The 27,671-nt window shown below is 41.4% G+C and overlaps 1 protein-coding gene across 1 annotated transcript; it reads right to left on the bottom strand.

The window, feature by feature from the left end:
• Nucleotides 1–1,519: 1,519 nt before the first annotated feature.
• LOC308314520 (uncharacterized protein) lies at nt 1,520–27,671 on the bottom strand (the record flags this gene model as incomplete). Its single annotated transcript, XM_080762150.1, has 16 exons — nt 1,520–1,902; nt 1,983–2,154; nt 4,752–4,852; nt 5,763–5,968; nt 6,792–6,987; nt 11,689–11,934; nt 14,357–14,599; nt 15,391–15,614; nt 15,748–15,946; nt 16,515–16,601; nt 18,387–18,581; nt 21,260–21,405; nt 24,999–25,041; nt 25,311–25,379; nt 25,552–25,758; nt 27,584–27,671. 16 exons carry the CDS (start codon nt 27,669–27,671, stop codon nt 1,520–1,522), a joined length of 2,805 nt encoding a protein of 934 aa, XP_080618276.1.

Genomic DNA, 27,671 nt, shown 5'->3' with positions numbered 1-27,671 from the left:
TATAGTTCCATGCTAGTATAGGGCTATACTAACTTTGATCAGAGGTGAACAAGCTTCTAAGTGGAGATTGTAGACGCCCAGGCTGCGGATCACTGGTCTCCACGGATTAGGATTGTGGATAGTTATGTATTGTTACACCACCAAGATCCAGCTCCGTGAGCAGATGGAGGTTCTGGGTCTTTAAGCTCAGTGAGCAGATGGAGGTTCTGGGTCTTTAAGCTCAGTGAGCAGATGGAGGTTCTGGGTCTTTAAGCTCAGTGAGCAGATGGAGGTTCTGGGTCTTTAAGCTCAGTGAGCAGATGGAGGTTCTGGGTCTTTAAGCAACTCGGATGGTGACAAATCATGACAAACGTCTATGGGGGAAATTAATGGAAATTATCTTCCTGGCGGCTTGTCGTCATGAAAGGGGGCGGGACTGAGACGCTCTATATTACAAGGTGTGTTATTACCTTCCAAAGAGGATTTCATGTAATTGGCTGAAATTAACACACATAGTACTCATAAAAAAGCTAACCCCCCCCCCCCCCCCAAAAAAAAAAACACCTCTTTACTTGTTTGCCTTTATTTGTGATCCCAGCAAACCAGGCACAGACTTACGGTTGAAGAAAACTTGGCTTCACTTCGAAGAGACCAAGCGAAATGATTACTTGCGCGCTCTGCTTGCGCAAGTAATAATCATCCTGGCTGTAGTTTAAATGCAAGCTAAAAGTGCAGTTGCAGTTCAACAACCTTGAATTGCATCCTCTCTCATGTGAATACCTGGTTTTAGAATGACACACCTTCCAGCCAATCACAGTGCGCAATACATGTTATATTATTATTATTATCCATACTAAACATGGGCATAAAAGGCCACCAATCCCGTCTTGGTTAGTTAAGAATTGGTTAATTAAATTAAGTTAATCTTAATTTAAGAATAATGTTGTATGTAAATTTGAATTGCCTTGTTGAAATGTGCTATACACATAAACTTACCTTGCTTAAAGTATGGACACAGGTGTTATAATGCAGGGCATATAATGGCTATTTAAAGCGCACCCATTGTTTCATCGTGCGCTTTAATAATTTCATAATTATATTCAGGTGTAGACCATAATCACCATATGCTTATGTCAATGCTCATTTACATGTTCAATCATGTTAATTGTCATAAAATCACAAAAAAACATTTACTGGGAAAACACTTGTTTTTGTTATCTGCAATGATGCATATCACTGGAATTGAAAAAGATCATTTTATTTCAGTTATATTTTCTATTTACAAAAAATTATACAGAATTCAGTCCTTATACACAATCAATCACTTAATGTAACTCCCAAACACATCTAGTAGTACAATGCACAAGTGGAAGTACTTTATATTACAAAAACACAAAATGTATCAAAAATGAATCTCACATAAAGTAAGAAAAAACAGCATTGTTTTGTACGAAAAAAGAACTAGATTATTCCCCCAAAAAATATTTTTGAACACCCACAATACCGTTATCAGGTACTAATGGATGGAGATATTATGTCACTAGGATCGGTTGAGGTACGTACTCTCATCTACGTCCTGGTCAGCGTCTGTGTCCGGCTCATGGATGAAGCTGTAGCGTCGGTACACGGATCCACCCTTGCTAGTGTATACTACGTCTGCCTCGTCCCCACTGTCTGGCTCTGGCACGCCATGGGGCATAGTGCTGCTTGCACTCCCACTCAGTCTCTCATAGCTCTGGCTCCAGCATAGCCTCTTCCTGGCACGGGCCTGGACCAAAGCAAACACAGCCAGAGCCAACCCCAACGCCAGCAGCAGAGCAGCGGGCAGAGCGGCTGAAGTGTGCTTGACTACTCCAGGTGCAAAGGATAAGTCAGTTGCCTGGTCTCCTCCTGACTTGGGCTGGGGAGCCTCCACGCAAAGTGCTAGAAAGAATTCACAGACTTTAGGAGACGGTATTATCTCAATGACCCTAGGGCGCTCTCAAGGGCTGCAGAAACCTTACCTGAGCGGGTATCGCACACACAGCACTCTGTGTCATTCCCTCCAGTCTGGCAGCAGCGGGCACAGCGGTTCTCCACAGCATGGAGGGCAAAGTCACGGGGGCAAGACAAACACTGGTCAGGCCTGGGGCCATTACAGTGCCGGCAGGAGCTGTCACATGGCTCGCAACTCTGCTGCAACAGCAAGTGTTTCAAAACATGATGTAAATGTACAATGTAAAGGACACTGGACTACACTGACAAAATAGCAAAGAAACATACAGTAATGTGCATTATGTTTGTTGAATATGTCATGGAGGACTCCAGCCATCCAGGAATCCATGAATATGAATATATGAAGTACTGTTACCACTTTCTGTTACTCTAAATTACTCGCCAAATTATTTTGGGGGGTCCTCCAATTTAAAAAATAAATAAAACAAAAGTTTGCAACGTAATGATTAGCCTATATCTGGTTTCAGTATTCATTACTTGCGCAAGCAGAGCGCGCAAGTAATAATTTCGCTCGGTCTCTTCAAAGTGACAGCCGTCTTTTTCAACCGTTTTTATGTGTATGCAAATCTGTGCCTGGTTTGCTGGGACCAGATTACACAGATGACCTTTTCTCTTACGTCATCACTGAGAGCTAGTCATACATATACACACCATGTACTATGGTCCCAGCTCTCAACGATGACGTAATGTGTAATCTGGTCCCAGCAAACCAGGCACAGATTTGCATACACATAAAAACGGTTGAAAAAGACGGCTGTCACTTTTTGGCACCAAGTAACCACAGTATACTGCTAATCAAATTACAACTACATACTCTATATGTAGTTGTAATTTGAATTTTTTAATTTGTAAATCTGTGCCTGGTCTGCTGGGACCAGATTACACAGATGACCATTTCTCTTACGTCATCACTGAGAGCTAGTCATACATATACACACACCATGTACTCTGGTCCCAGCTCTCAACGATGACGTAATGTGTAATCTGGTCCCAGCAAACCAGGCACAGATTTGCATACACATAAAAACGGTTGAAAAAGACGGCTGTCACTTTTTGGCACCAAGTAACCACAGTATACTGCTAATCAAATTACAACTACATACTCTATATGTAGTTGTAATTTGAAATTTGTAATTTGTAAATCTGTGCCTGGTCTGCTGGGACAGATTACACAGATGACCATTTCTCTTACGTCATCACTGAGAGCTAGTCATACATATACACACACCATGTACTCTGGTCCCAGCTCTCAACGATGACGTAATGTGTAATCTGGTCCCAGCAAACCAGGCACAGATTTGCATACAAAAAATGGGGTTATGTTTGCTATAAAAGAAGATATTGCCATTGAAATAATTCAAAAAAAATTGGGATATTAGAAAAAGTAGAACACGTATGTAAAAGATAAAGATCTATATATCATTCTTATGTACAGATCACCTAAAACAGACCTTTCGAAATTAAACACATTTCTCAAAAACATGGTAAAGTATCTATCATCTCCGACTTCTGCAATTATGATAATAGGAGATTTCAATGAAGACCATTATACTGAAAAAGATATAACTATAAAGACCTTCATGTCAAGATTAGGCTTTAAACAATTAAATACAAATCCAACTACAGATTTCGGAAGTATTTTAGATCATGTATATTTTAACAAATTTGAAAGTATTATTACAGAAATTGAAGTTAGAGACACATATTACTCTGATCATGATTTAGTATTAATATCACTATAGTCCAAAATGAAATACATTTAAAACAATTGACAATTTACAATAAGTAATAAAATAATGATACTGTATAATATATTTTAATTCAGTTTATATACCTTTTTTTTCATCACATATCAATGATTTATTTTTCTGTAAAAAAGTAGGTAGGTAGCAAATAGTTACACCTAATGATTATACATTTCAAATGTTCCTTCACAGAGAGATGTGACAGTTTACAGCGGTCGAAAGTACTTGCGCGCTCTGCTTGCGCACTAGTTGGCCATTTATGGCCTACTAGTGTGCAACAAGCAAGTATGCACTCGGCAGAGTGCAGTTCTAGTTTATGATATATTTTCTCTATTATTAAGGTTATTTTTGTATTGGTGGTGGGGAGGGGGGTCGTGAGACATGGCCAAAGCATTTCTGGGGGTCCCCAGCCAAAAATGTTGAGAACCCCTGCTCTAGAGCACAGAAGTCTGACATAATTTACGCATCCTACCTGGGTAAATTTTTTTTCCCACATTGTGAATTCCCACACAGCGGTGGCTCAGGGGTTATTTTTTTACGACAATTCTTATGTGCCGATTCTAAGATGACCAATGTTATTTTCTATAGAAAACATACTTCCGTGACCCAGGGGATGAGCAAGTGACGTCAGGACACTCTATAGTGCATTTATTTATTGAGTAAAAGTGTTTTTCATTTACATAGTTTCAGTACATTTTCAGGGAGTGTAATGCAACTCCTAACCCTACCCTTAAGGTTCGGTGAGAAAAAAAAAAAGCAAAAACAAAAAAAAGCTAATCTTCCAGCTTTTAAACGCAGAAGCTGTTCTGCATAGAGATAACATGGGACGAAGAAGCAGAAGCTAGCTTCTGCTTCTTCAATGTGAATGGGGCTTCTCCCATCTCCAACTGGAATCAAACAGGGCACAATTTATGTATTCAACATACAAACCGCATGGTGCACGGCCCTCGTAAACATTCTCTTTGAGTGACCTTAACTGACATTTGTGGTGAACCTCAACCCTTTGTAGTGTCCGGATGACTCAGAGCTCACCTCTTGAGAGAAGTACTGTCCTTCCTTACAGTGCGGATAGCAGACGTTGTCGCGTAGCGTGCTGCCCCAGTCGCATGTCATACAGCTCTGAGGTGCGGCGTCTGCAAACATATTATACAGCATACAGTACATAACAGGGTTGTAAACATCTCCATGGTTAAAGACACACTTTATAGTTTATTTCAGAACAAATGGTCACAGGACATATTGTACAAACCAAAGTTGAGAACATTTGTTACGATAAAAAGCTGTTATGCTAGTGAAAAGTACGTCTGTGCCCCATTATCCAAAAGACAAAGATCCCTATGTGCCCAACTTCATTCTGGGATCTTGCCCTTGCACCTTGAGACTGGGAGGTATAGAGGAGTTACAGAAGAAGAACGTATTTGCACCTACTGTGATATAAATGATATTGAGAATGAGTTCCATTTTCTTTTCTATTGCCCGTTGTATCATGAGCTACGTCAAAAGTTATTTAACAGATGTAAAAATATAGATTTGATGTGGTTAAGTGATGCAGAGCGACTGAGATGGATTTTCGAACAAAAGTTATTTGCATTAGCAGAATATATAGAGAAAGCTTGGGACATACGGACAAAGAAAACTTATATGTGATGTATTTTATTTTATTTTATGATAATGCTTATTTCTGTTTTTGTTTTGATCAAATACTTTGTGTAACTTCTGTGTGGGAAGTGAACTTGATATTGTTTATTTATGTTGTTGGTGTCTTATAATCTCGTAAGCCAAGGGATGGGTCTTAAATGACAAGACACGAAAAAAAAAATTCATTCATTCATTCATTCATACAGTATAGACATGCCTGGTAATCTGGAAAACCACTGTATTGTGTTGACAAGGGAAAGATAAGGTCTGTGTGAAGCTCTGGACTTCCTGTTCTGTCAAGGTCAGAACAATACTTGTATAATGATTCACTGAAGTGTAATGAGTCTTTTTTATGAAGCCAGATTCGTAAGAGCTTGTAAATCAGTAAATTAGCCGCTAGGTTACCTGTGCAGGTCTGGCAGCTGGTGTGGCACTGTTTGCAGAGATGGTTGAGCTGATAGAAGCGTGTTGGACAGTGCTCCACGCACAGCCTAGTGCCCTGCAGCTCCAGCAGAGGAGGGCGGCAGACCCGGCAGGAGTCGGGTCCCGGACCAGAACACATTTCACAGGAACGGTCGCATTTCTCACAGCGGAACCCCTCCCGGTAGTACCTGATGGGGCAAAAAATGAATAAACGAACATCAAACTAGGTGGTATAAATGAGCTGAAACAGAGTAAAATGTATTCAAAAAAACTCCCTCCCTCTTTGAAATGAGTGGATAGGATTAAGTTTCCTCACAGTTAAACAATAGCACTAGGGTTGGGCAATTAACCAAAAAATATATTGAAATCCATATTTTGAACCTTAATCGAGCAGCTTTTGTTACTTTTTCATTCAACAAATTCACACTAAAATATTTCGTGGACATTTGACCTAATTTCTCCTTTCATTGTCGATGGCAAATGTGTGGACAAGATGACGTAAATCTTCCCTTCATTGTCAATGGCATTTAATGTTGCAGACATTTTGTGGGGACAAAAGCTATATATAGGAGGCCCTCAAAAAATAAAAAAATAACCATTCATTAAGCGTAATCGAGGAATACGTTTGTAATTGTATCACCCAGTCCTATATCGTATAGTTCCAGAAAACGTACCCTGTGAGGGTAGGTACCCTCACAAAAACATGCAGTAATCCTGGTCTCTAAACTGCCTCTCCCTGGACACCCGGGGCACCTGATGGAGGGGAAAGGAACTGGTTGGAATAACGTGTTCCTTCCACGCGCTACGTCCAACCAGGGAAACTCCCCCCTGTCAGGTGTAAAGGAGCAACTTGGACACTCAAGCATGCAGGAAGCATGCGTTAAGTCTGTTGCTCTCCCCAGGTTGGCGGAGGGTGTGTAGAGCCCAGGATCACATTAGATGATTGACACAGGGGTGAAAAATGGGTTACAAAATCGTGGGATAAAAAATATATTTAATTAGAAAACGTACCCTGTGGGACAATGGCTGACACACAGGCGGAGGAGGTGGAGGTATCCCGTAGAACAGGACAGGCAGTCTTTAGGTGATGCTCCAGTACAGGTAGAGCACACGTGGTCACACGGTGAACAGAAGCCCAGCTCTGTTCCGTCAGCATCCTGTTTGGAGCTGTATGTGCCTGGTGGACACTCATTCACACAGGTACTGTCTGGATAGCACGCGCACACGCGCACACACACACACACACACACACACACACACACACACACACACACACACACACACACACACACACACACACACACACACACACACACACACACACACACACACACACACACACACACACACACACACACACACACACACACACACACACACACACATGATAATGTTATCCGAAAGTAGCTAATACATATAGCCCACCTACAGGATCACAACGCTTTTTGGAAAAACGATAAAGATAAAGATAAAGAAAACGTTATTGTCCATTGAATTTACATAACATTGAAATGTGTCTTCAGCACACCGGCAGTCAGTTTAAAACAGTAAAAGCATTACGTAAAATACACAAATGCATTAAAATACTATATAAAATGCATTCACATAACGCAGCAACAGTGATCATGGGCTGTGGGGATTAGGTGGTGGAACTATTTAAACATTTTCTTATTTAAAATGTCCACAGCCATTTTCACAAACAAAGTCTTGTTGTAACCCTTATTATTTTTGCTAATTTCGGAAGGCCTGATGGTAGAATCACTGTAAATCTGAATTGCCTGAGCATATGAATGGCCTAGTACTATGGGGAGTAATTTGTCTCGAAAGTTTTTACAAATGTTCCATGATTTACAAATGTGTTTCCAAGATTTACAAATGTGTTTATCCTAAAATACCATTTGTAAATCCTCAATTCTGCGTGTGAATTGTAAATCTGCATTTGGCATTCCTTTTTCCTGTTGAATCATTTTGAGACAAACGTCACGCTTTTTTATGATAATTTTCACAAATGTATTGTCCTATCCACAAAAAAACGTGTAACTTGTAAGTTGGCATTTAAATACATTTTTACAAATATATGACAATTTGTAAAAAATAATTTATACTTGCAGGTGCATTTATCATAAAATATCATTTGTAAATCATCAACTCTGTGTGTCAGAGTTGATGATTTGTGGATTTTCTCAATGCATTTGTGACTCCAGCCACTTGTGGATTTTCTCAAAGCATTGGGACCGTACCCAAGTTCCCTCAGCCCTATGTTCCCTCAGCCCTATGTTCCCTCAGGCCTATGTTCCAACAGCCCTATATGTTCCTTCAGCCCTATATGTTCCCTCAGCCCTATGTTCCCTCATTCCAAAACAGACAGGGGGGGGGGGGGGGGGGCTGTAAGGCATCGATTATACTATAATGCTACCCATACAGTATAGTTCACCCTGCAGCAACAGAACACATTACAGATACCAAGTTACAGCAATGACACTACTGCATGGGGTCTAGTCTATCTACTTTGTTATAGCAAATGCTCAACAACACAGTGAAACAGTGAACAGTGAAACATTCCTTAAACAGTACTTAATTATCTGTTTTGAATCTCAGGTATGTTTCCATTGCATAGTTGTCTCATCAAACTAGAGTACACACCTTAATGTACTGACACCAACTATTTAAGCTACGTCGACAAACACAAAACTAGTGACTAGAACAGGCCTGTCTCCTCATGTCCCCAAGTAACACTGTCCTCTGAAAGGCCATCTGCAATAACCTAATATTAAGTATACTGCGCACCCATTCACCGTTGCAGCTAAGTGTCCCTTTCTCGGACTGCAACTGTCTGTAGCCTACTTACTGTATAAGACGGAAGACCCATTTATTGAAATCCCAAACATGGAATATACTTGGACCATGCATTATGCCACATATAATGCCTGTCTGGACGGCCACCTGCCAGTATACAGTGGATAACTTGCCAGTCTTTCTGGGTAAGTTGGGTGACTATATAGCTATTTTTACCCTGAAACCCCAATTTTGGGCATGTCATTATAGGCTAAGAAGAAAGGACAATTGCTGATCTACAAGGTCACAACATGCCGTAATGTGTTGTGAGCTTGTAGATCGGCTTTTCCCCAAAGATAAGTTTTGATAAATGACTTATTTTAAAATGTGTAGCGCAGTGGAATAGAGTAGACACTATGACACGTCAAGAGTCAATTAGTACTGTAGGCTATACATTTGTGTTCTGGTAATATCATTGATCACTTGTTTTGCATGTCCGTGGCAAAAATAAAATATTAATGGAAATGTCCATCACATTCACAAGCTGCAGATAGCTGATGATTCTGCTGCTTTAGATTCTACCAGCATATAAACACAGCAGAGGCCCTTCCAGGGACCCCTGGGTGCCACAGGCACACAGTTTCATTAGACTATGAATGGGCCTTTTGCGCCATGACACTGTACGTGCCCTCTTTCCCAGAGGGTATAAATGCACGTATACTCGCCATGCGAAAACTTTATATGCCTTATATGCTCCAAGGGCTAACTGAGCTGACAGTCCTGGTCCACCTAAATGCTCCGGGGTATGCCCTATGGGCCTATGCCCTAGGTACCAGGGTCAACTCACATAAGTTACCCGAGCCTAAAAGTCTACGCACGTGACCTGCCTCGTCTAGAGGCGACACCCAGGACTACGTGAGGCATAGCAAGCTCTGCCACGTCCAGGTTATAGAATCTTGCAAAAAGTTGACGGAGATGACCAACTTGCAACCGTACACACATGACACATCCTGTATCGAAACACCCTTGAATAGTGCCCAGGATGCTGCCATACCCTGCTCTATGCAAGGAAGCTCTGAGAAGGAAGTGAAGTGGTCACGTGACTGGGCTGCGCCATGACACTTTCATGGACACTTTCATGGGAGCCAAACTACCTGGAAGTTTGGCAGAATGCATTGGAGTCAATTCAGTATTTTAGCTGTGACGTGAGCGCCCCCTCCTGAGATACTTCCGGGTCCTACTTTTGTGTCGCTTTTGTGTCCCCATGGAGTTATACTGTGATGCTCCGTCGGACTAAATCTGAGACGAAAACAACCACGAAAGTCTCATTTTACCGCTTTCCTTGCAACAACAAAGCTGCGCTGCTCTCCCAAATCTGGCTGTGACAGGCCGTCTGCCCCACATGGAATACTATCGCCATTTTATTTTATTGTGTCAACTAAATCCTCATTAATGCAAACTAGATTCAACATACTAAGCCTGCACGCATTCTAAATATGCCCCCGAAATATTTTACCGAGCAAATGGACTGTTGCCACCTTCAATAATAATAGTTTTAATTGTCTCCACATAATATATTTTTATTATCATGGACACTTGTACAAAACATTAATAATTCTACTCGAGTTGGAAGCATTAAGACCCATTTTAACCCTCAATGGCTTCCTTACTGAAAAATAACGTCATTGTAAAAAGATTCATGCGTTTAGATATTCTATTTACAATGTGTGCGGACGGGAGCTGGTGCCACTTGGACCCGGACGTAACGTAGCACTACAAAATGACGTCGGAATTAAATACTGAATGAGAGCTCAGTGACAAGCTCATGAGCAAACATTATTTATGAACAATTGAGACCTTTTGTAAAGTAATCACTTCTGGAAAATAACAGAAGACATGTAACACATTATTGTCTGCTGTGTTGTTATTCGATGTGTACACTGTGTAATTTTATAGAGGTATGATATCTCTATAAAAATAGAGATACCATAAAGTACAAAGTACATTTCTGAACGCACCAAGTCTCGCGAGACTTCCCACCGTTTCCTGTCTGGCAGCCAAATATCGCGATACTTCGGAGCCAGAAACGATACCTGCTGCTGTTTAGATCCTCAGATAAAATTATATACTGTGCACTCTGGGCACATCGAAAAGTAAGTGATTAGAAAACAACCTGTGATATGTCAGAAGTTATTAATTTACAAAAGGTCTCAATTGTTCATGAATAACGTTTGTTATGAGCTGGTCCAGCCGGCTCCATTCACTGCCATGTATTCATTGCACTTCCTGTGTGAGTTTGGCTCCCATGAAAGTGTCATGGCGCAGCCCAGTCACGTGACCACTTCCCTTCCTTCTGAGAGCTTCCTTGGCTCTATGCAGGGTATGGCAGCATCCTGTGTCCTCAGGCCTTCAGGAGGCTGCAACCCTGTACTAGCATAAGCCAGTTGGATGGCCTCCACAATCCAACGGTGAAAGCCGTACTTTAGTAATAGGGTTTCCTTTAGCTCCGGCACCCCATATCACAAATATCCATACCCTTCCTGAAGGGAGATGTCTTGGTCATGTACAGTCTCAATATTTCATAGATTTGGTCTTTTGTCAGGTGTGTGCTGTGATGACTCAGCCTTTTTACACATTACCAAATTTAACCAGACAAGGAAGATAAAAAATATATATACAAGGAACACTGAAAAATTATATTCTGGGAAATGCTCAACAATAAAGTTCCTTTAAGGACAGTTCCGTGAGTGCTGGCATTCTCTTGTTTAACAGGTTCTTCCCATGCCGTGCACCCGATAAAATGCTCAGAGACATTAGGATGAATTGCAGCCGTGCCTGCTTCCTTGATTTATCAAACGGCACACTAAAGTGCCGCGGCACACAGGTTGGGAATCACTGGTCCCAGCCGAAATAAGGAACAGTTAAGTAAACACTTAAGCACTTAAGCTTATCACAATGTGAAGCGTTGTGAGAGTGTAGATCTGCTATTTTCAAAAACAAACTGTACTCGAATCTTCTCTTTTGAGGGTCTTTGTCACAAAATATTATCAAATGAGGGGTATGCGGCCAAATACATGAAATTGGGGTTACAATATGACGTTTGAGAAACACTGATCAGAACATTAGTGCTTACTGTGGAGGTACTTTGGCATAGCACAGGCCTCGCATTGGTTCTGCCCTGGCCCTCCGCAGTAATGACAGTGATGGTGGCAGTCTAAGCAGGTGAACTGGTCATCATGCACGTAGGTCCTTGTTGGGCAGTCTGTGTCACCTGTCACTCCACACAACATTGTGTTTGGGTCCAGCACCAGTCCCTTCTCACACTGGGTGCACTGGTTGGCATCTGGCCCTGAGCAGCTGGCACACGTCTGGTGGCATTCTGTGCGTAATCAAATAAATCACATGCGTCATTTACGTGTTGCAAAGCAGAGAACAGTAAAGGGTGGTGTCACTTAACTGCACAAGGGTGATTATGTAAGATAATGATTACATTGTTCAATTCATGACGGATCTATTGTAGTATGAATTTCATTAAATGACATGGTACCTTTTGTAAGTTAGGGAGTAGCTATCTCCTATCTTTGCATTTCGACATCCCCAACAAATTGTGCTTTTTTGTGCTTGCTTTAGCATTTCCTGGTCTGTATAAATTCTGATGTACAATAAATGTACTGTAAGTGGTTTTGCTGACACAGTTGAAGACACACACTCAGTCTCAGAGTACAGCACGTACTGTACAGACACACCTGATATCAGAATGACTACACATACTGTGCATTCCATAGTGAAACACCTTTATATTCGCCATCACATAAAGGTGTTTCACTATGGAATGCACATTTCCATCCGAGATGATAGGAATCAATAATATTGCCAATTATTATTGACAATATTATTGATGCCTATATTATTATTATTATTACCCGTAAGACGCCTGAGGGCTGCCGGGCACGGCTGCACTAATAACTTTGGGGCGGGCCCGTCTAGAGTTTGGACAGGTATCAGTCAAAAGGGAGACATCGAAAAAGAAGGATGGATGGGGATTGGGGAAGGATCAACATATGCAATGTCAGAACAGGTCAGCTCCATATATGGAGATCTAAGGGTTTGAGGTTTGAGGTCAGATGTAGAGTTGCTGGACAATATTGATGACATCAGGGATCTCCATATGGGCTTAATATTGATGATATCAGGGATCTCCATCCCTGATGATGTCACGTGATGTCACATGCTCCATCCCTGATGATGTCACGTGATATCACGTGCTCCATCCCTGATGATGTCACGTGATGTCACGTGCTCTATCTCTGATGATGTCACAGGATGTCACATGCTCCATCCCTGATGATGTCACGTGATGTCACGTGCTCTATCCCTGATGATGTCACGTGATGTCACGTGCTCTATCCCTGATGATGTCATAGGATTTCACGTGCTCCATCCCTGATGATGTCACGTGCTCCATCCCTGATGATGTCACGTGCTCCATCCCTGATGATGTCACGTGATGTCACGTGCTCCATCCCTGATGATGTCACGTGATGTCACGTGCTCCATCCCTGATGATGTCACGTGATGTCACGTGCTCTATCCCTGATGATGTCACGTGATGTCACGTGCTCTATCCCTGATGATGTCACGTGATGTCACGTGCTCTATCCCTGATGATGTCACGTGATGTCACGTGCTCTATCCCTGATGTCACATGATGTCACGTGCTCTATCCCTGATGATGTCACGTGATGTCACGTGCTCTATCCCTGATGTCACATGATGTCACGTGCTCCATCCCTGATGTCAAGATGGCGCCGTCCAGGGCTGCTGTGGCGTTAACGTGTGGTCTGTTTTCACTCATGTTAAACTAAAAACAAATTCCTATGCGAGTATACTCAATGGCAAATGAATAAATAAATGAATCTGACCCCGACCAACTAACCAACACACACACACACACACACTGATGGAAATGCACGATTCCATAGTTAAATATGGAGTGCCGCAATCTTTTTCCACCCTAAAACATGATCATCAGGTCTTATTGTTATATAAGGAGGTATACTTTTTTCAAAAAAGTGTACAGTATTTGTTAAAAATTTGTTTTTATGTGGGCACGCCCACCAGTTCATTAAGTATGCCTGGACTGAAGCCGCAGGGGCTGATAGTGTGATGTCACTATATTACTGTTTATTTGACTGTTTGACTGTCAAGGGTTCTTTCTCCAGGAAGAAACCCTAAATACAAAGTTAATACACCATTGCACATAAAAAAGACTCCAGGGTGTCTAATGAAGTACTGAGTACAAACATTGTGGCAATTACGGGGGGGGGGGGGGGGGTTCATAGTAAATGCAACCTACGAACAACAACAATATCAAACAAATCAAACGTGTATCTAATTGTATCTAAGTAAAGACAGAGTACATTAAGTACATTTTTTACGCATTTGTACTTCACTTGAGTATTTAGAATTTCCAATACTTTTACTTCTACTCCACTACATCTCAGAGGCAAACATTTTACTTTTACTCCACTATATTCATTTGAAAACTTTAGTTACTAGTTATTATTACAAAACATACAGAAACCATTTCAGCCTTTTGAAAATAGCCGATCTACAAGCTCACAATGTGTCGCATTGTGAACTCAAGTACATTTTGATTTCCAGACTTTCACTTGTAACAGAGTATTTCTACATTGCCGTATTTGATGCAAATATTTGTACTTTTTCCATCACTGTCCCTTTCCATATGGCATGATGAAAGTTCAACCTTCTATCAAACCAACGCTAAATACGAGTCTCACCTTGGCATTCCTTAGCTGAGTTCTCATAGTAGGTCCCCTTGGGGCAGTCCACGGAGCACACGCCTTCATACAGTTTGGGGCTCAGCTCAACGCAGGTCTCACAGTCATCAGGCTGAGGGCCTGAGCAGCTGCTACAGGTGCTGTGACAGTGGCCACAGCGCCCCTCCTCCATGTCCTCATAGTAGCCCATGGGACAGCTGGCCTTGCACACACCGTTCAGGATCAGGTAGAGGAAACTGCATTCTGAAACAATGAATGAGGGGCACCAATGGCTAGTTAACCCATTTTGACCTGAGATCAGATTCTAAAAATGTCTTCTAGATCCTGACAGTTTTCTGAAAAAGCTATGTTTCTATGTCAGTTGTTCTTCGATTTTTCAAAAATAGCAGACCTACAAGCTCGTAGCGCCACTCTGTGGCGCGCTATGAGCTTGTAGATCTGCAATTTTTTAATAGCTAAAGCATAACATAATGCCAACACCAAAAGGGGTTCCCTCCCAAAATGGGAGTAGGGCTGCTGCAACTATTAATTTCATACTGATTATTCTATCAATTATGTTTTCAATCATGATAATACTTATATGTACATCAATGCATCGCTTAACCACCTTTTATATTTTGTTGCACAACTATATTATATTATTATTATTATTATTATTACTATATTAAAAAGAAGAACCCGGCCTGCCAGCTGTCTTTGACATTTTTTAACTAACCCTTCACTTTTAGAAGCTTAGTATTTCCTTTTGGCCAGGGGCGTAGCCCTCTTTGGTTGAATGGTGGGAGTTTGGTTTCCCATGTATGCGATAGTGTTTACACAGGCAGGACAAACATTGGCCATAGTATTATTATTTGTTTTAAAGCATTATCCTTGTATGAGGTATATAAAGTGTAAGATGTGGAATGTTGCTCATTAGCCATTCAACAAAAGAATATCTTTCACGTCCCATGTGAAGTGAGGGGTTCATGCTCTTATCATCATACGTCATGACCATTTTGTAGGTGTGTATAAAATAAATCTGCAGGGGATCTCACTGAAGCAGGTCCTGTCGTCCGAGCAGACATCACAGTGGGGAGGACAGCGTCTACAGGTGCCGTCATCTCCGGGGTAGGACCGCACGGAACAATTAAGTCGACAGAGACCATTCTCGAGGAAGTATCCATCCGGACAGGACAGACACTGGGTCTTAATCCCATCGCAAGTCTGGCAGGAGCTGTCACAGGCTTCACATAACCCTTCCGCTGTCTCAAAGAAACCTCTGTAAGTAAGATGAAAGGCCGGAAGATGAGAAACAGTAATTGTGAAGCAGAAAACAATTAAATAAGAAATAATACATTTCATGGTTAGTTTTTGTTATTATACACAGATTTAGTCCCACTTCTAGAGCTTACTCTGGGCAGTTGGACCAGCATCTCCCCTGGTGTAGAAATAGTTTATAGCTGCCTTTGGAGCAGCTGATACAGTTATCACTACTGTCTGCACAGGCCTCACAGTTAGGCGAACAGTCCTCACACAGCTGAGTCGAAGGGTTGGCAAAAGAGCCATGAGGACAATGCTTTACACATGTACTGTCCTGGTCCAAGAAATATCCTGTTCCAAGTTCACACAAATACACAAAGCAGTAAGTGAACAGTACATCAATAGACAAAAACTAGTGTATTCTGAAACTACACTTTCATAACCATGCCACGAACAGGCAGAGACGATCAAGCAGACCCATGTTCAGGTATAAAATTAAATTGGTTGTGTTTTGGCATTGCATGATTACAAATGATTACAAACGTTTAGGCAAGGCCAGGGCTTGGTGAGGATTATTCAGGTATGGCTTTACTATCTTTCCAATCATACTAGACCAGACCCAAATACTGGTCTGGACACCTTTGTTGGTCACAGACGCATTTGTATCTGTGGCCAGTAAGTATAATTATTCTCCCCGTTTGCTTTTTCTTTTGTAAATTTATCAAAAGATTTTCAAAGAAGTAATGGAAATAGCTAGTCTACAAGCTTATAATAACGCTATTGGTAAAATGATGGGGATATATACAGAAAAGGAGATTCCCACAATATTTGTGAACTTTCAGATTTATCCAGAATTCCTCGAGACCTCAAACTCCCTAAGCAAGGTAGAAGTTAGAACATCATCAGTAATTCATTGTACCTGTGAAACATGAGGAGCAATCCAGTGCTTGGGGACCAAAGCATGTCTTACAGGATACATCGCATGATTGACAGCCACCAGATATTCCTGAAGTAAAATCAGAGGACAAATAAGTATCCAATTTCACATGGCAACAGAGCACCCCCCACCCCTTTTTCCCCTCACTGTATATGTTTCTTTTCCCTTTTTACCTCCTTTATGATGAATTCCTGTTCTGTTCTCTGGCTATATAGAAGTGTTTATTTGTACGTCTCTAAATGTTTTGATGAATTGAACATGGTGGACCCTCTTGTAAACAATTGTAATGCTTTATTGGGTCGTCCACTCACAGTTAATCTTTGTATTGAGTTGTGCTTGAAATGTACTGTAATTCTGCAATAAATATTTCAATCAAAAATCAATCAATCAATCAAAACGAAGTCAATCAATCAATCAAAACGAAAACGAAGTCCTGACGTCACTGTCAGTAGAGGGCACAACTCCCCTCTCCCCCTGCCCCCCCCCCCCCCCCCCCCCCCTCCATCTCTCTCTCTCTCTGTCTGTCTGGTCTGTCTCTCATTAGCAGGCAACAGTGCAGCACTATCTCTCTCTCTCTGTTTCTGGCACAACAGCGCCACTTTTGCCCCTACTGCTACGCATAGTCACACACATAGGTTAACATTGCTGTTCCTTGCACCACTCAAAAATACATGAACCTGTGTACTGGTGCCCTCTACTGAAAGTGATGTCTGTGCTCTACAACACACTGAATTTGAAAGAAAATGTATATGAAACAAGCTACTGCTAGTCCTAATATATCCTGTAGAGGGTAGCATAACCCCTTTGGGGTGAAGGACAAAGCATTGTAGACTATTGATCCATGGTATTAACAGTTAACACAAAGCCACTGTCTTTTAACAAGATAAGATAAGATCTTTATTGTCACTGTATGAGACACACAACGAAATTCCGTTTAGTGCAACCACAACATATAACAGTATCAACAGAGAGAACAAAGACAAAGACAAAGAAAAACACTGATGGGGCAACTTCATGGCATAAAACTCTTAGTCCGTCATAGTCCAGTCCAGTCAAGTCATCTCAATCCATGAATAAGTTAATAAGTATTCCAATGCACCGCTACAATAGTAGTAAAATACACGAATAAAATGTACTTCCACAAGTAGATAAAATAACCGCACAAATCACAATTTTAAATTGATGGAACAGAGTCTGAAGTTCATGTGCAAATTCATCATCAGTAGGGGGGACGGGGGACGGACAATGTGGGAATATATTATATAGTATATACTATTGCACTGCACTTGCCCATATGCCATTGCATATTATATACTATATCCTATTGCATTTGCCCATATGCTATTGCACTTGCCCATAGTCTATATCGCACTTGCCAGTTAGGACAGTCATATGAGAGTGTGTGTGCGCGTATGTGAACTGAGCAGTGTTTTCACAGCCTTTTTGAAAAAAGATGTTGGACAGCCTGTTGGTTCTGGCCTTGATGACATTCAGCCTTCCGGATGCCGGCAGCGCAGTAAAAAATGTGTCTGATTATTTTAAGTCTACTTTTGTGTGTGTGTGTCTAAAACTCTCATACACTATAAACAATATAGGCTTACGCTATCAGCAGCTCTGTGCGCATGCGCACAATCGCACATGTAGGCGTGTGCGCGCAAGTGCACGTGTGTGTGTGTGACCGTGGTACCGGGAAAAAAATCACCGTTACACCACTGCAGCAGACATGCATCACAATGGACTCAAAATGTTTCTATACCAAAAGAGATGCTGTCTCTAACAGAGAGAAAGTGACAGATGAGGAGAGGACAGAGAGAGGGAGAGAGAGACATTAGGACGTTATCAGTGTTCTCTCACCATCAAAGTACTGGCTATGTGCACAGTTGACTAGAGGGCACTGCCCATGGAGAGGGATATCCCCGCCCTGGCATAGATCACAGTCTGTTGAACGAGGTCCATGGCATGTCTGGCAAGAGCTGTGACAGGCCTGACAGCGCCGCCCAGTGGAATCGCTGAAGGTTTGCAGGGGACACTGTTTCACACACTCAGCACCTGACAACACAGAGCAGCACAGAGGAATATGCAATAAGGACAATTCTGAAATAGTATTATTATTATAATTATGACTTCTGTCTTTGAAATCTCAGTATTCCTGGATAATTGATTGTGATGTTCATGATTAGTTAACGTCCCTATTCTGGGGGCGAACAATTGATAGCAAAATAGCAGATCTACAAGCTCACAACCCGTCGCAATGTGATGCCAAAGTGCAGTAACTACATTTTGAACAAACCGACAAGTATTTGTGTATCCCAAAGGTCAAATTAGCCTTTGTGATTTTGAGGGATAAATAATTACCTCAAGAACAGATCCATATCACTTATATGCCGATATCTTTTTTGTCATGCATATTTGTGAATTTTGTGAGTCAATTGAATACTGCTAGCCTTTCAGGCACTGTAGGTTCTACCTAGCCTTCTGTTCATGTGTCTTTGATTCATGTATAGATGAGGAAAATAGAACTATTTATGTGAAATGGTCCAACGGACATGTATTAAGTGGTGACTGTCTTCTTCTTCCCATGATATTGTTGAGCTGTGCACCTTGACTCTTGAGACAATAATTTAATTTAGAGTGTTGTGGGCATCCTCTCTCTTCTCTCAGTGCAGTTTAATATAGCAGACCTAGTAAAGCGCTCTGGGGCACATTGGTCAACTAAGTAAATAGGGTTTAAGTGGTCTTGCTGGCATATGAAAGGAATTTGGCCTTGGGGGGGGGTGGGATATGAATTATTATAAAAGAGTCCAGTCTTCTTCTTTATCTCTACAACATACTGTGAGATTGTAATACTCTCTCTGATGTGTTTCTCCTTTAACTGACCTTCTGTCTCCACATTCCATCCAGTTGCCCAGCCATGAAACACTGACCCAAATCATTTGAAAATGGACCTTGAGCAAGCCTTGGCTCAAGCAGGGAAACAGTTTTATCCCCCTTTAATAATTATACTCCATACAGCCACACACATTCAGCCACACACAATCAATGTGTTGACACCTAGGGGTCAGAGGGACCTCTGATGGGTCATAATGGTGCACTCTAATGAGAAATACTGAATCAAAGGTTTAATAGAGGGTATGCGAGTGACATTATCATCATACCCGGAAGTTATGCGAGAATGCCTACTGAGTGGTAAAAACTACTTTCTGGCCTTGACAGCCCATACATCCAAACAGAAAATCTGATTGCATTATATGACGTTAAGCGACGTTAAACTCACTTTGCCACTAGATTTGCCACTCACTTTATGCATGTGCATACCCTCTATAGATTTGAAGCAGATCTAAATGTTGATGACCCTGCAGTTTAGTTTATTTCCTTTAATAGACAAAATTAATATATAAATGATCAAATCTTAATAATTTAAGGGTTTGCTATATGATTTTAAGGTGTACTTTCCCCCCAGCAAGTGATAACACTGTCACATCCACCCTAGAGTCAACCTCAGCTCTTGTTTGCATACATCATATTATTTACATATCTTATGCTGACATGGGAGGGATTTGCAATGCAAATGAGGAGTCCAGCCAGGATTCATCTTTAACGAGAATGATTGATTACCCTTACATGCACAATGATTTAAGAGTTTACGAAACAATGTGTACACAAACCGTAGATAAACGATGATTTACTACATTTGATGGGAGAGTAGACTAGTGGGACAAGAAAGGCCATCTCATGTTTTGTTTCAAGTCATCACATCCACCATTTGCTCCCCCAAATTTTTCATATATTGCCTATTTCCTCACTGGCACATAAGTGTGCACTTTTTGTACTTGGTTTGTATGTGCATGGGTTGGGGATGTGTGGGCAATATAGTAATATAGTATAGAGTTGTACAGTACAGTACAGTACAGTACGGTGCAGTATGAGCAGTACAGTACAGTACAGTACAGTACGGTACAGTACAGTACAGTACAGTACAGTACAGTACAGTACAGTACAGTACAGTACAGTATAGTACGGTACGGTACGGTACGGTACAGTACGGTACGGTACGGTACGGTACAGTACAGTACAGTACAGTACGGTACGGTACAGTACAGTACAGTACAGTACAGTGTTTTGTACCATACAATTGTATGTATAAGTACAGAACAAAGAATGTTTGCTTTTGTCATCATTGTTGAAGAAGAGTCTGATCAATTATGTTTTATTTTATTTTATTTTATTTATTTTGTTAATTTCTTGTTGGCTAAGACTAGATAGTTTAAGTAGCCTAAAGTTCAATGGATTGTTCAAAGACTGAGCTTAAATCTGAATTTGCTACTAACAGTAAGCTAAAATACTTTTAGTCTTACTAGAATTAATAAAATTACTTCTGGTTTAGGTTTAGGTATATTCTAAGTGGGGAACAAATAACCTTTATGGGGGGTGGGGAACATAGAACCTGTGGAACATAGGTTAGGTACGCTTCCGTACAGTACAGTATGAGTACTACGAGTACTATAGTACAGTACGTATAGTTGCACCGCTCAGTTCACACGGGTGTGATTTTGGAACATTTATGAAAAATCTTTGAGAGCATGAGAACTACAGATTTAGAAGACATTTGTAGTGTCAGCTGTTAATCGGTATTAATCCCCATAGAGTGACATCAGTACAGTGTGACGGGAAAGAATGATGCGTTCTCTCCTACTAAGTAACATAATAATAACATATTTATAGCCTACCATTGAGGAAGTGTCCAGTCTGGCACGCAAGACAGAGTGTGTTGCTCCTGCAGTCAGCGCATGGTCCTGGGCAAGTCAAACACATGGCCCTGCCCCGGTCCTCGTATGTGCTCTGAGGACAGTGTCTGCGACACTGGTGCCGGAATCTACGATGAGATTATAAAATGTCAAGCACCATTGAGTGACCCAACCAACTGCACTGTCATAATTATTACTGAACAAAGAGTCTGGCATTAGTCCACAGCTAGCTTTGTTTCAGTATTTTACCATTACATTAAATACTGTATATTGAGATCAGTTTTTTTTTTTTCTTTTCAACTATAGTGTAGTTTTTTGTCCTAACACAAACGTTAAATCATGCCATTGACAATGAATGGAGAATTTACGTCATATACAGTATGTCTGAGCAAATCGTCTATTTTGTGCTAAACCAAACATTAAATGCCATACTTCGTGCCATACGTCATGACAACTACATTATTATTTTTTCTTACCATTTTCTAAATTATGAATATGAGATTCACATGTTTTTTTTATTATATTTTCTATTTTATATAGGATACTTCAAAAAAACGTGTGTTAACGAATGAATTCATGACGAACTATAGTAATCAGTGGCGTATCTACAATAAGGTGAGGCCAGGTGGCCGCCTGGTCAAATCCATTTGAAAAACACGTATTGTTGACTTCAACACATTACACCATCAAATAGTCTACACTCTACAGTCTACACCATCAAATAGTCTACACTCTACAGTCTACACCATCAATCAATAAGCATGACAAACAAAGGGCAAAACTATAATATAAGCTGACTTTGTTCAAGCCTATCATGCTTCTTTTCTTGTCTCAAGGCAGATAATTAATTGGCGTTTTATTTGCAGCCTGGAGGCAGAAGGGGTACTTTCCTGCCATTAACCTATCCTGTGTCTCCTCCAGGGCTTAATTGACCCTCCTATATGGGGGACAGTGCCCTAAGCATCTACATTCTACAGGATTTACTTACAAGGATGTGACACATAAATGCTAGTTTGAAGATGACATGGTACTCTAATGACACAAGTGTAGTGCAATAATTTGCAATAACTTTGACCACAATCTGCTGCGCTTCCTGAATGCCCTCCTGAGGGTATTATAGCTGACCACAGATAAGCTGGTGCTCCCCTTCCTGCTGTGTTGCCGTGGTATCCGTACTGAGATGCACTAGTTTGTTTGAGGTGGAACAGCTGGGAGTGGCATACTCATCAGTCATCATACTCACAATAGCAGCAGCACAGTCAAGTGAAGATGTACAAATGGACCAGTAAGGGTCCATTTGTACAGCATCAGAGTTACAAACAGTGGTCTCTGGCCTGGAAACATTAGAGTAAATATTAGACTAGCCCATACATTCATCAAGGAGAGGTTAGGTTTATGGGATTTCAGTTTTTTGAGGGGCACTAGCCCCTCCAATACAACATGATTACATCATATACTGTAGCAGCCAAGTCTATGGGATTTTTAACGTTTGTTAGGGAACTTATGACGTAAAAGCGTTTGCCAGCCAAGTCTAAAGTCTAGTAAATGACGACGTAAGACGTCATATGGCCAATATAAATGCATCTTGTGTGGTAGAAAATACAGGTAGTGATCCTGAAGGGCTAATTTGGGCCAAATTAGATTGAGAACTGGCAGGTACAATGTACTGAGTATGGTTTAGGAGGTGCACTTAGCTTAGAGGAAATAAAATAATAAATGCCAAAAATGAAAGATCAACTGTGCATACTGTATTTCTGGGCTGATGAGTATAGTACTCTCTCAGCTTGATAGTCAGTTGGTCCACAGGACTGAATTTCTGTTTGTAATCCACGGTGTAACCACAATACAATGTGTGAGTGGATAGTGGATTCTCCCAATGTGATTGTTGGTCACACAACTAGAGGAAATAAAGATGCTGGCTACACAATCCTGATACTGGCTAAGTCTTTCTCTTCTGCGATGTTCTGTCTTTGTCTGTTATTACACACATACACACAAACATGAACACATTGCACGTACATGCACGTACTGTATGCACACACACAATGCAAGCATGCATGTGTACACACACGTACACGCACGCACGCAGGCAGGCAGGCAGGCAGGCAGGCAGGCACACACGCACGCACACACACGCACGCACGCACGCATGCACACGCACACACACACACACACACACACACACACACACACACACACACACACACACACACACACACACACACACACACACACACACACACACACACACACGCACGCACACAAACACAAACACTGTGAAGTGCCTTTGTATGAATCAGTCTGCATGTCTATGCTCAAACTAAGGCTCATGTAACAGTGCATGGCTCAGAGTGGTGGGTAACCTGATTCACACAATACCAGGAGGCCCAAACTCAGGGGAGAAGAACATAATGGGAGGTCTGTACTCTGTTCTAGTTCTAGAGCCTGTGCTAAGCTAAGTCCAAGTGATAGGGTGGCGTAAACAATACAGAGCTTCTGATGGTGTGATGAATAACTAAACCATTTCTTAAAAATAAAATAGAAAGAACATAAGAAAATAAAAACTATTTAGCCTATGTGGTGCATGTCTATGAGACTGTATTGCTTTGCACACATTATACTACCTGTTATATTATGAGTTGCCCATGTACATCTAAGGGCCGATTCATACTCCTATTTTACCGCTGTTTCAGCGCTGTAGTGCCGAAATAATTTCGGCTCGTCAGAAATTTTCAGTAGCACCGAAGAGCCGACTTTAGGACGGTACCCGCCCCCCCGAACCTAAAATGACGTCACATTGTAGGCTCTACAGAGCCGAACCGACTTTTATTCGGCTCTAAAATAGGAGTATGAATCGGCCCTAAGTCTGTGTACTTGAACTTGAGATATAGGGCTGTATTTTGCGTGTCTTAAGTACCAGGTCTTATTCCCTAACTTGAATAAACTAAAGACCTGGAGGCGTGATCAATGCCATTTGGCTATTCTGAGTGGACAAAGAGCATTGATCACGCCTCCATGTCTTTAGTTTACTCAAAATACAGCCCACAGTGTACTTTATATGTATTGTGTACTGCCTGTACTGTAGCATACTTTATAGATAGGCTACGAGAGACATCTCAGCGGCAGCAAGGTCAGCCTTGCTGCATTAGTCACGGTACTTTGTCTCATATCTTATTGTCACGTCATTATGATCCAGCACTATATATGTTCCTATTTGTGTAATAAACTTGGTGAACCTTTAGCGTGATACTGTCTCGTGTCGCGTTATTGTTCTCCCGGGCCCGCCGCAGTCGCCATACCAAAGGAATAATTCAACCGGATTATCACACACCACCCAGCCTGCACACACTACCAGTCTGTCAGAACCGGACGAGGGTCCAGTTTAGAAAATACAACACTACCTAACAGTGACAAATTCTGTCTAGATGGCAGCAAATTTAAAAAATAAATTAAAGGACTAAATATTCATGGAGAACATTTATAATGGCTAATATTCATAATCTTAGCAATTTGTAGGAAATGTATGAATAAGTCATAACGCCATGCCACTAAATCTTAATTTCGTGTCAAATATAGACAATGAAGATTAATTGAAACCTGTGGGATCTTAAAGTGATTCCTCAGATTTAAAGTGATCTGTAGCAGATCATATGGAAGGCCAGATTAGTCCACTAGTCCACTAACTAAGTAAACTAATAAACAAGAAAAAACAAAGACTTACAGGAAGTAACCATCAACACAGCTGCTGCAGATCTCAGGGTCTTCTGTATGGAGGCAAAGTGGGATAGTAACTCCATATGAATCCGAATTACGAAGTAGAAGATGCACAAGGAATTGATATAGGTGCATGTGTCAAGATGTAAATGTATCTACTGTATATTTCATCAGATGTTTGTGCTAGAATCAATTTCCATGAAAGAATGTGATGATCATGTGAAACATATGTTGTGCTCTACAGAATCTTGCATCATCACTCCATTATTAATCAGTATTGGTCATTATCAATTATCAGGATGCAAGCATTGTGGCTCACCTGTGGAACACGTTTTGCATCCCATCTCGCAGTCAATGCATTCCCCTGTGTCAGGATCCTGAACCTGCCCTGAAACATAGACAAGACAAGACAAAAGGAAAGCTCCAGATATGGGACATGTAACCAGCACAGCACAGCAAGCTTCAGTTCTCAAAGAGTCCTCTCAAATAGCAAAGAGTCCTCTCAAATAGCATGAAACCAAAATAAAGCTTCTTCTCTCACATCACGACCAACTACGTACCTAAGTTACAGGTATAGGCAGTTTGGCAGACTCCGTTGTGGAGCTTGTAGTGTTCCCGGCACTTGGCACAAATATGGGCATCAGTGCAGAGCTCACAGTTGGCTATGCAGGGCAGGCAAGCGTAGCGACCCCTGTCAGGGTACAGTCCCCGGGGGCAGTGTGTCCGACAGCGACCTTGGTGGAGGAAGCGTTCCTGTCCGTCTTCATCTGGGGAGGGCAGGACATGTAAGACTTGTTAACGTGAAGCCTTCCCACTTCATCTGTTGACAAAGATGCCATTAGTGCACCCCTGCCAGGAAATGCCTCCTCCAGACATGCAGGCTCTTATGGGAATGGGAATCAATTCCTCCCCTCATAATACATGACAGGGAAGAGCCGAGTGGGCCCGACAATCACAAGGGATGGTGAATAGATGTCAGGACAAGCTGCCAACTGTGACAAAGTTCAGTACACAACACATACTGTGGCAATCGTTCATTAACAAAGAGAGACACATCTTGTAACACAGAGATCATAACAGTAGCTGTATTATGTATTGAGATCTCAAATACTGGAAATGCATACAATTATATTCATGCATAATACAGCGGCAGTCCACTCATCCTCATTAATATATGAATAGATTATAGTATTAGTATTGATCCAGAAAAAGTGGAACAAAGCAAACACAACTAAATGCCTTGATTGACATTGAACTGACGCGCAACCTGCAAGTAGTAGATCTCACTGTGAGATCACTTCCTGACTGGTGATGCTGTGACGTAAACAAGGGCGGTGAGAAGCAGCAGATGAGAGGATATCAGTGCTGAGGGGCTGAGATGGAGGTCTGTCTCGGCCCTACTGATTAATGCTCTGCCACCTGCCACTTCCACAGCAGCTCTAGCACCTGAGGCTGTTCCAATCCCAATGCAGCTGAGTTACAGTATTGTCACATCTTCTTAGAGCTGCAGTGAAGATGTGTGCGACCGACGAGAGTGCTTTATACCTATATCTGCCTCTCTCTGTCCCCCACTTTCCACTTGAGACTTCCGTCTTATGCTTAATTAATACTTGGTGTCACTCACTGGGAACAGCTTGTAGATCTGCTATTTTCGGTGCTGGCACTGTGTGCAAAAAGCTGACTATGTAAATGGAGCTGGTTTATGCTATATGCTGTCATTAGAGAGAAGGAAACTCTCAGGTTGAGCCCATTGAACTGCAACAGTAGTAGCTTTAGCCCAGGGGGATGTTTTTCTCTTTCCCTCTGCATGCCTAACAATGCCTCCATTCTGACATGATCAGATTTCACTGAGGAAACTCAGGGAGAAACACCTTTATTTCTATTTCCATTTCAAAATATCTGGTGTAAACCAATCGTAAAAACTTTTTGTGGGAAAATTTGTCAACACAAGTGGGCCTACAGCCTACACAACACTGGTCTTATTATTCTCTGTTGCTCAATAGTAGTTAGTGGTAAATGGTAAACCAGAGGTTTACCATTTAGCCTCCTCAGCCTTTGAGCAACTCTGCTTTGGTAACCATTAAATAGCACTGCTCTGAGGAAAAACCATTCTGTCCACTGGATTGATGGGTTTGTGACATGGCTTTGTTTGAGCCTGGCAGCTGTGTAGCCACAATTCAAGATAGAACAACCCTACAGGCAATTTGTATGGAATTCAATTAGATAAAATGGCCCTGCTCATACTCTACTCCATTGCATGATGCTGTTGATGGCATCTCCTCTCCAAAGGACATCAACATACTGTGTGACATTGCCAATGTATCAAATCAATACCAATAGTAGCCTGTATAAAAAAAGAGTATCGTTAATAATAATAATAATAAATCCACATGATTTTAATCGAATATGTATTACAAAATAATGTGGGTTGATGCCTGATCTCAATCATGCATTAATTTAAACATAGGCATACATACAAGTTAAGACATGTGTTGTTAGTAGGCTAGGCTATAGAGTAGACCTATACGGTATAGCCTATTGGTCGTTGTATATGGACTTGTGTTTGCAGAGAAATAGCAGACTCTTCCTTACCCACTCCACAGGTAGTACATTCAAACAGCTCATGTCCGTTGCACTCGGAGCAGGTGGGATGACAGAGGACGCACTGGTTCTTCGACAT

This window comes from Protomyctophum bolini (assembly GCF_963924005.1).
Source record: "Protomyctophum bolini genome assembly, chromosome: 4".
Classification (NCBI taxonomy): domain Eukaryota; kingdom Metazoa; phylum Chordata; class Actinopteri; order Myctophiformes; family Myctophidae; genus Protomyctophum; species Protomyctophum bolini.
The sequence above is the reverse complement of the archived record's forward strand: the minus strand, read 5'-3'. Positions and strand labels throughout refer to the sequence as shown.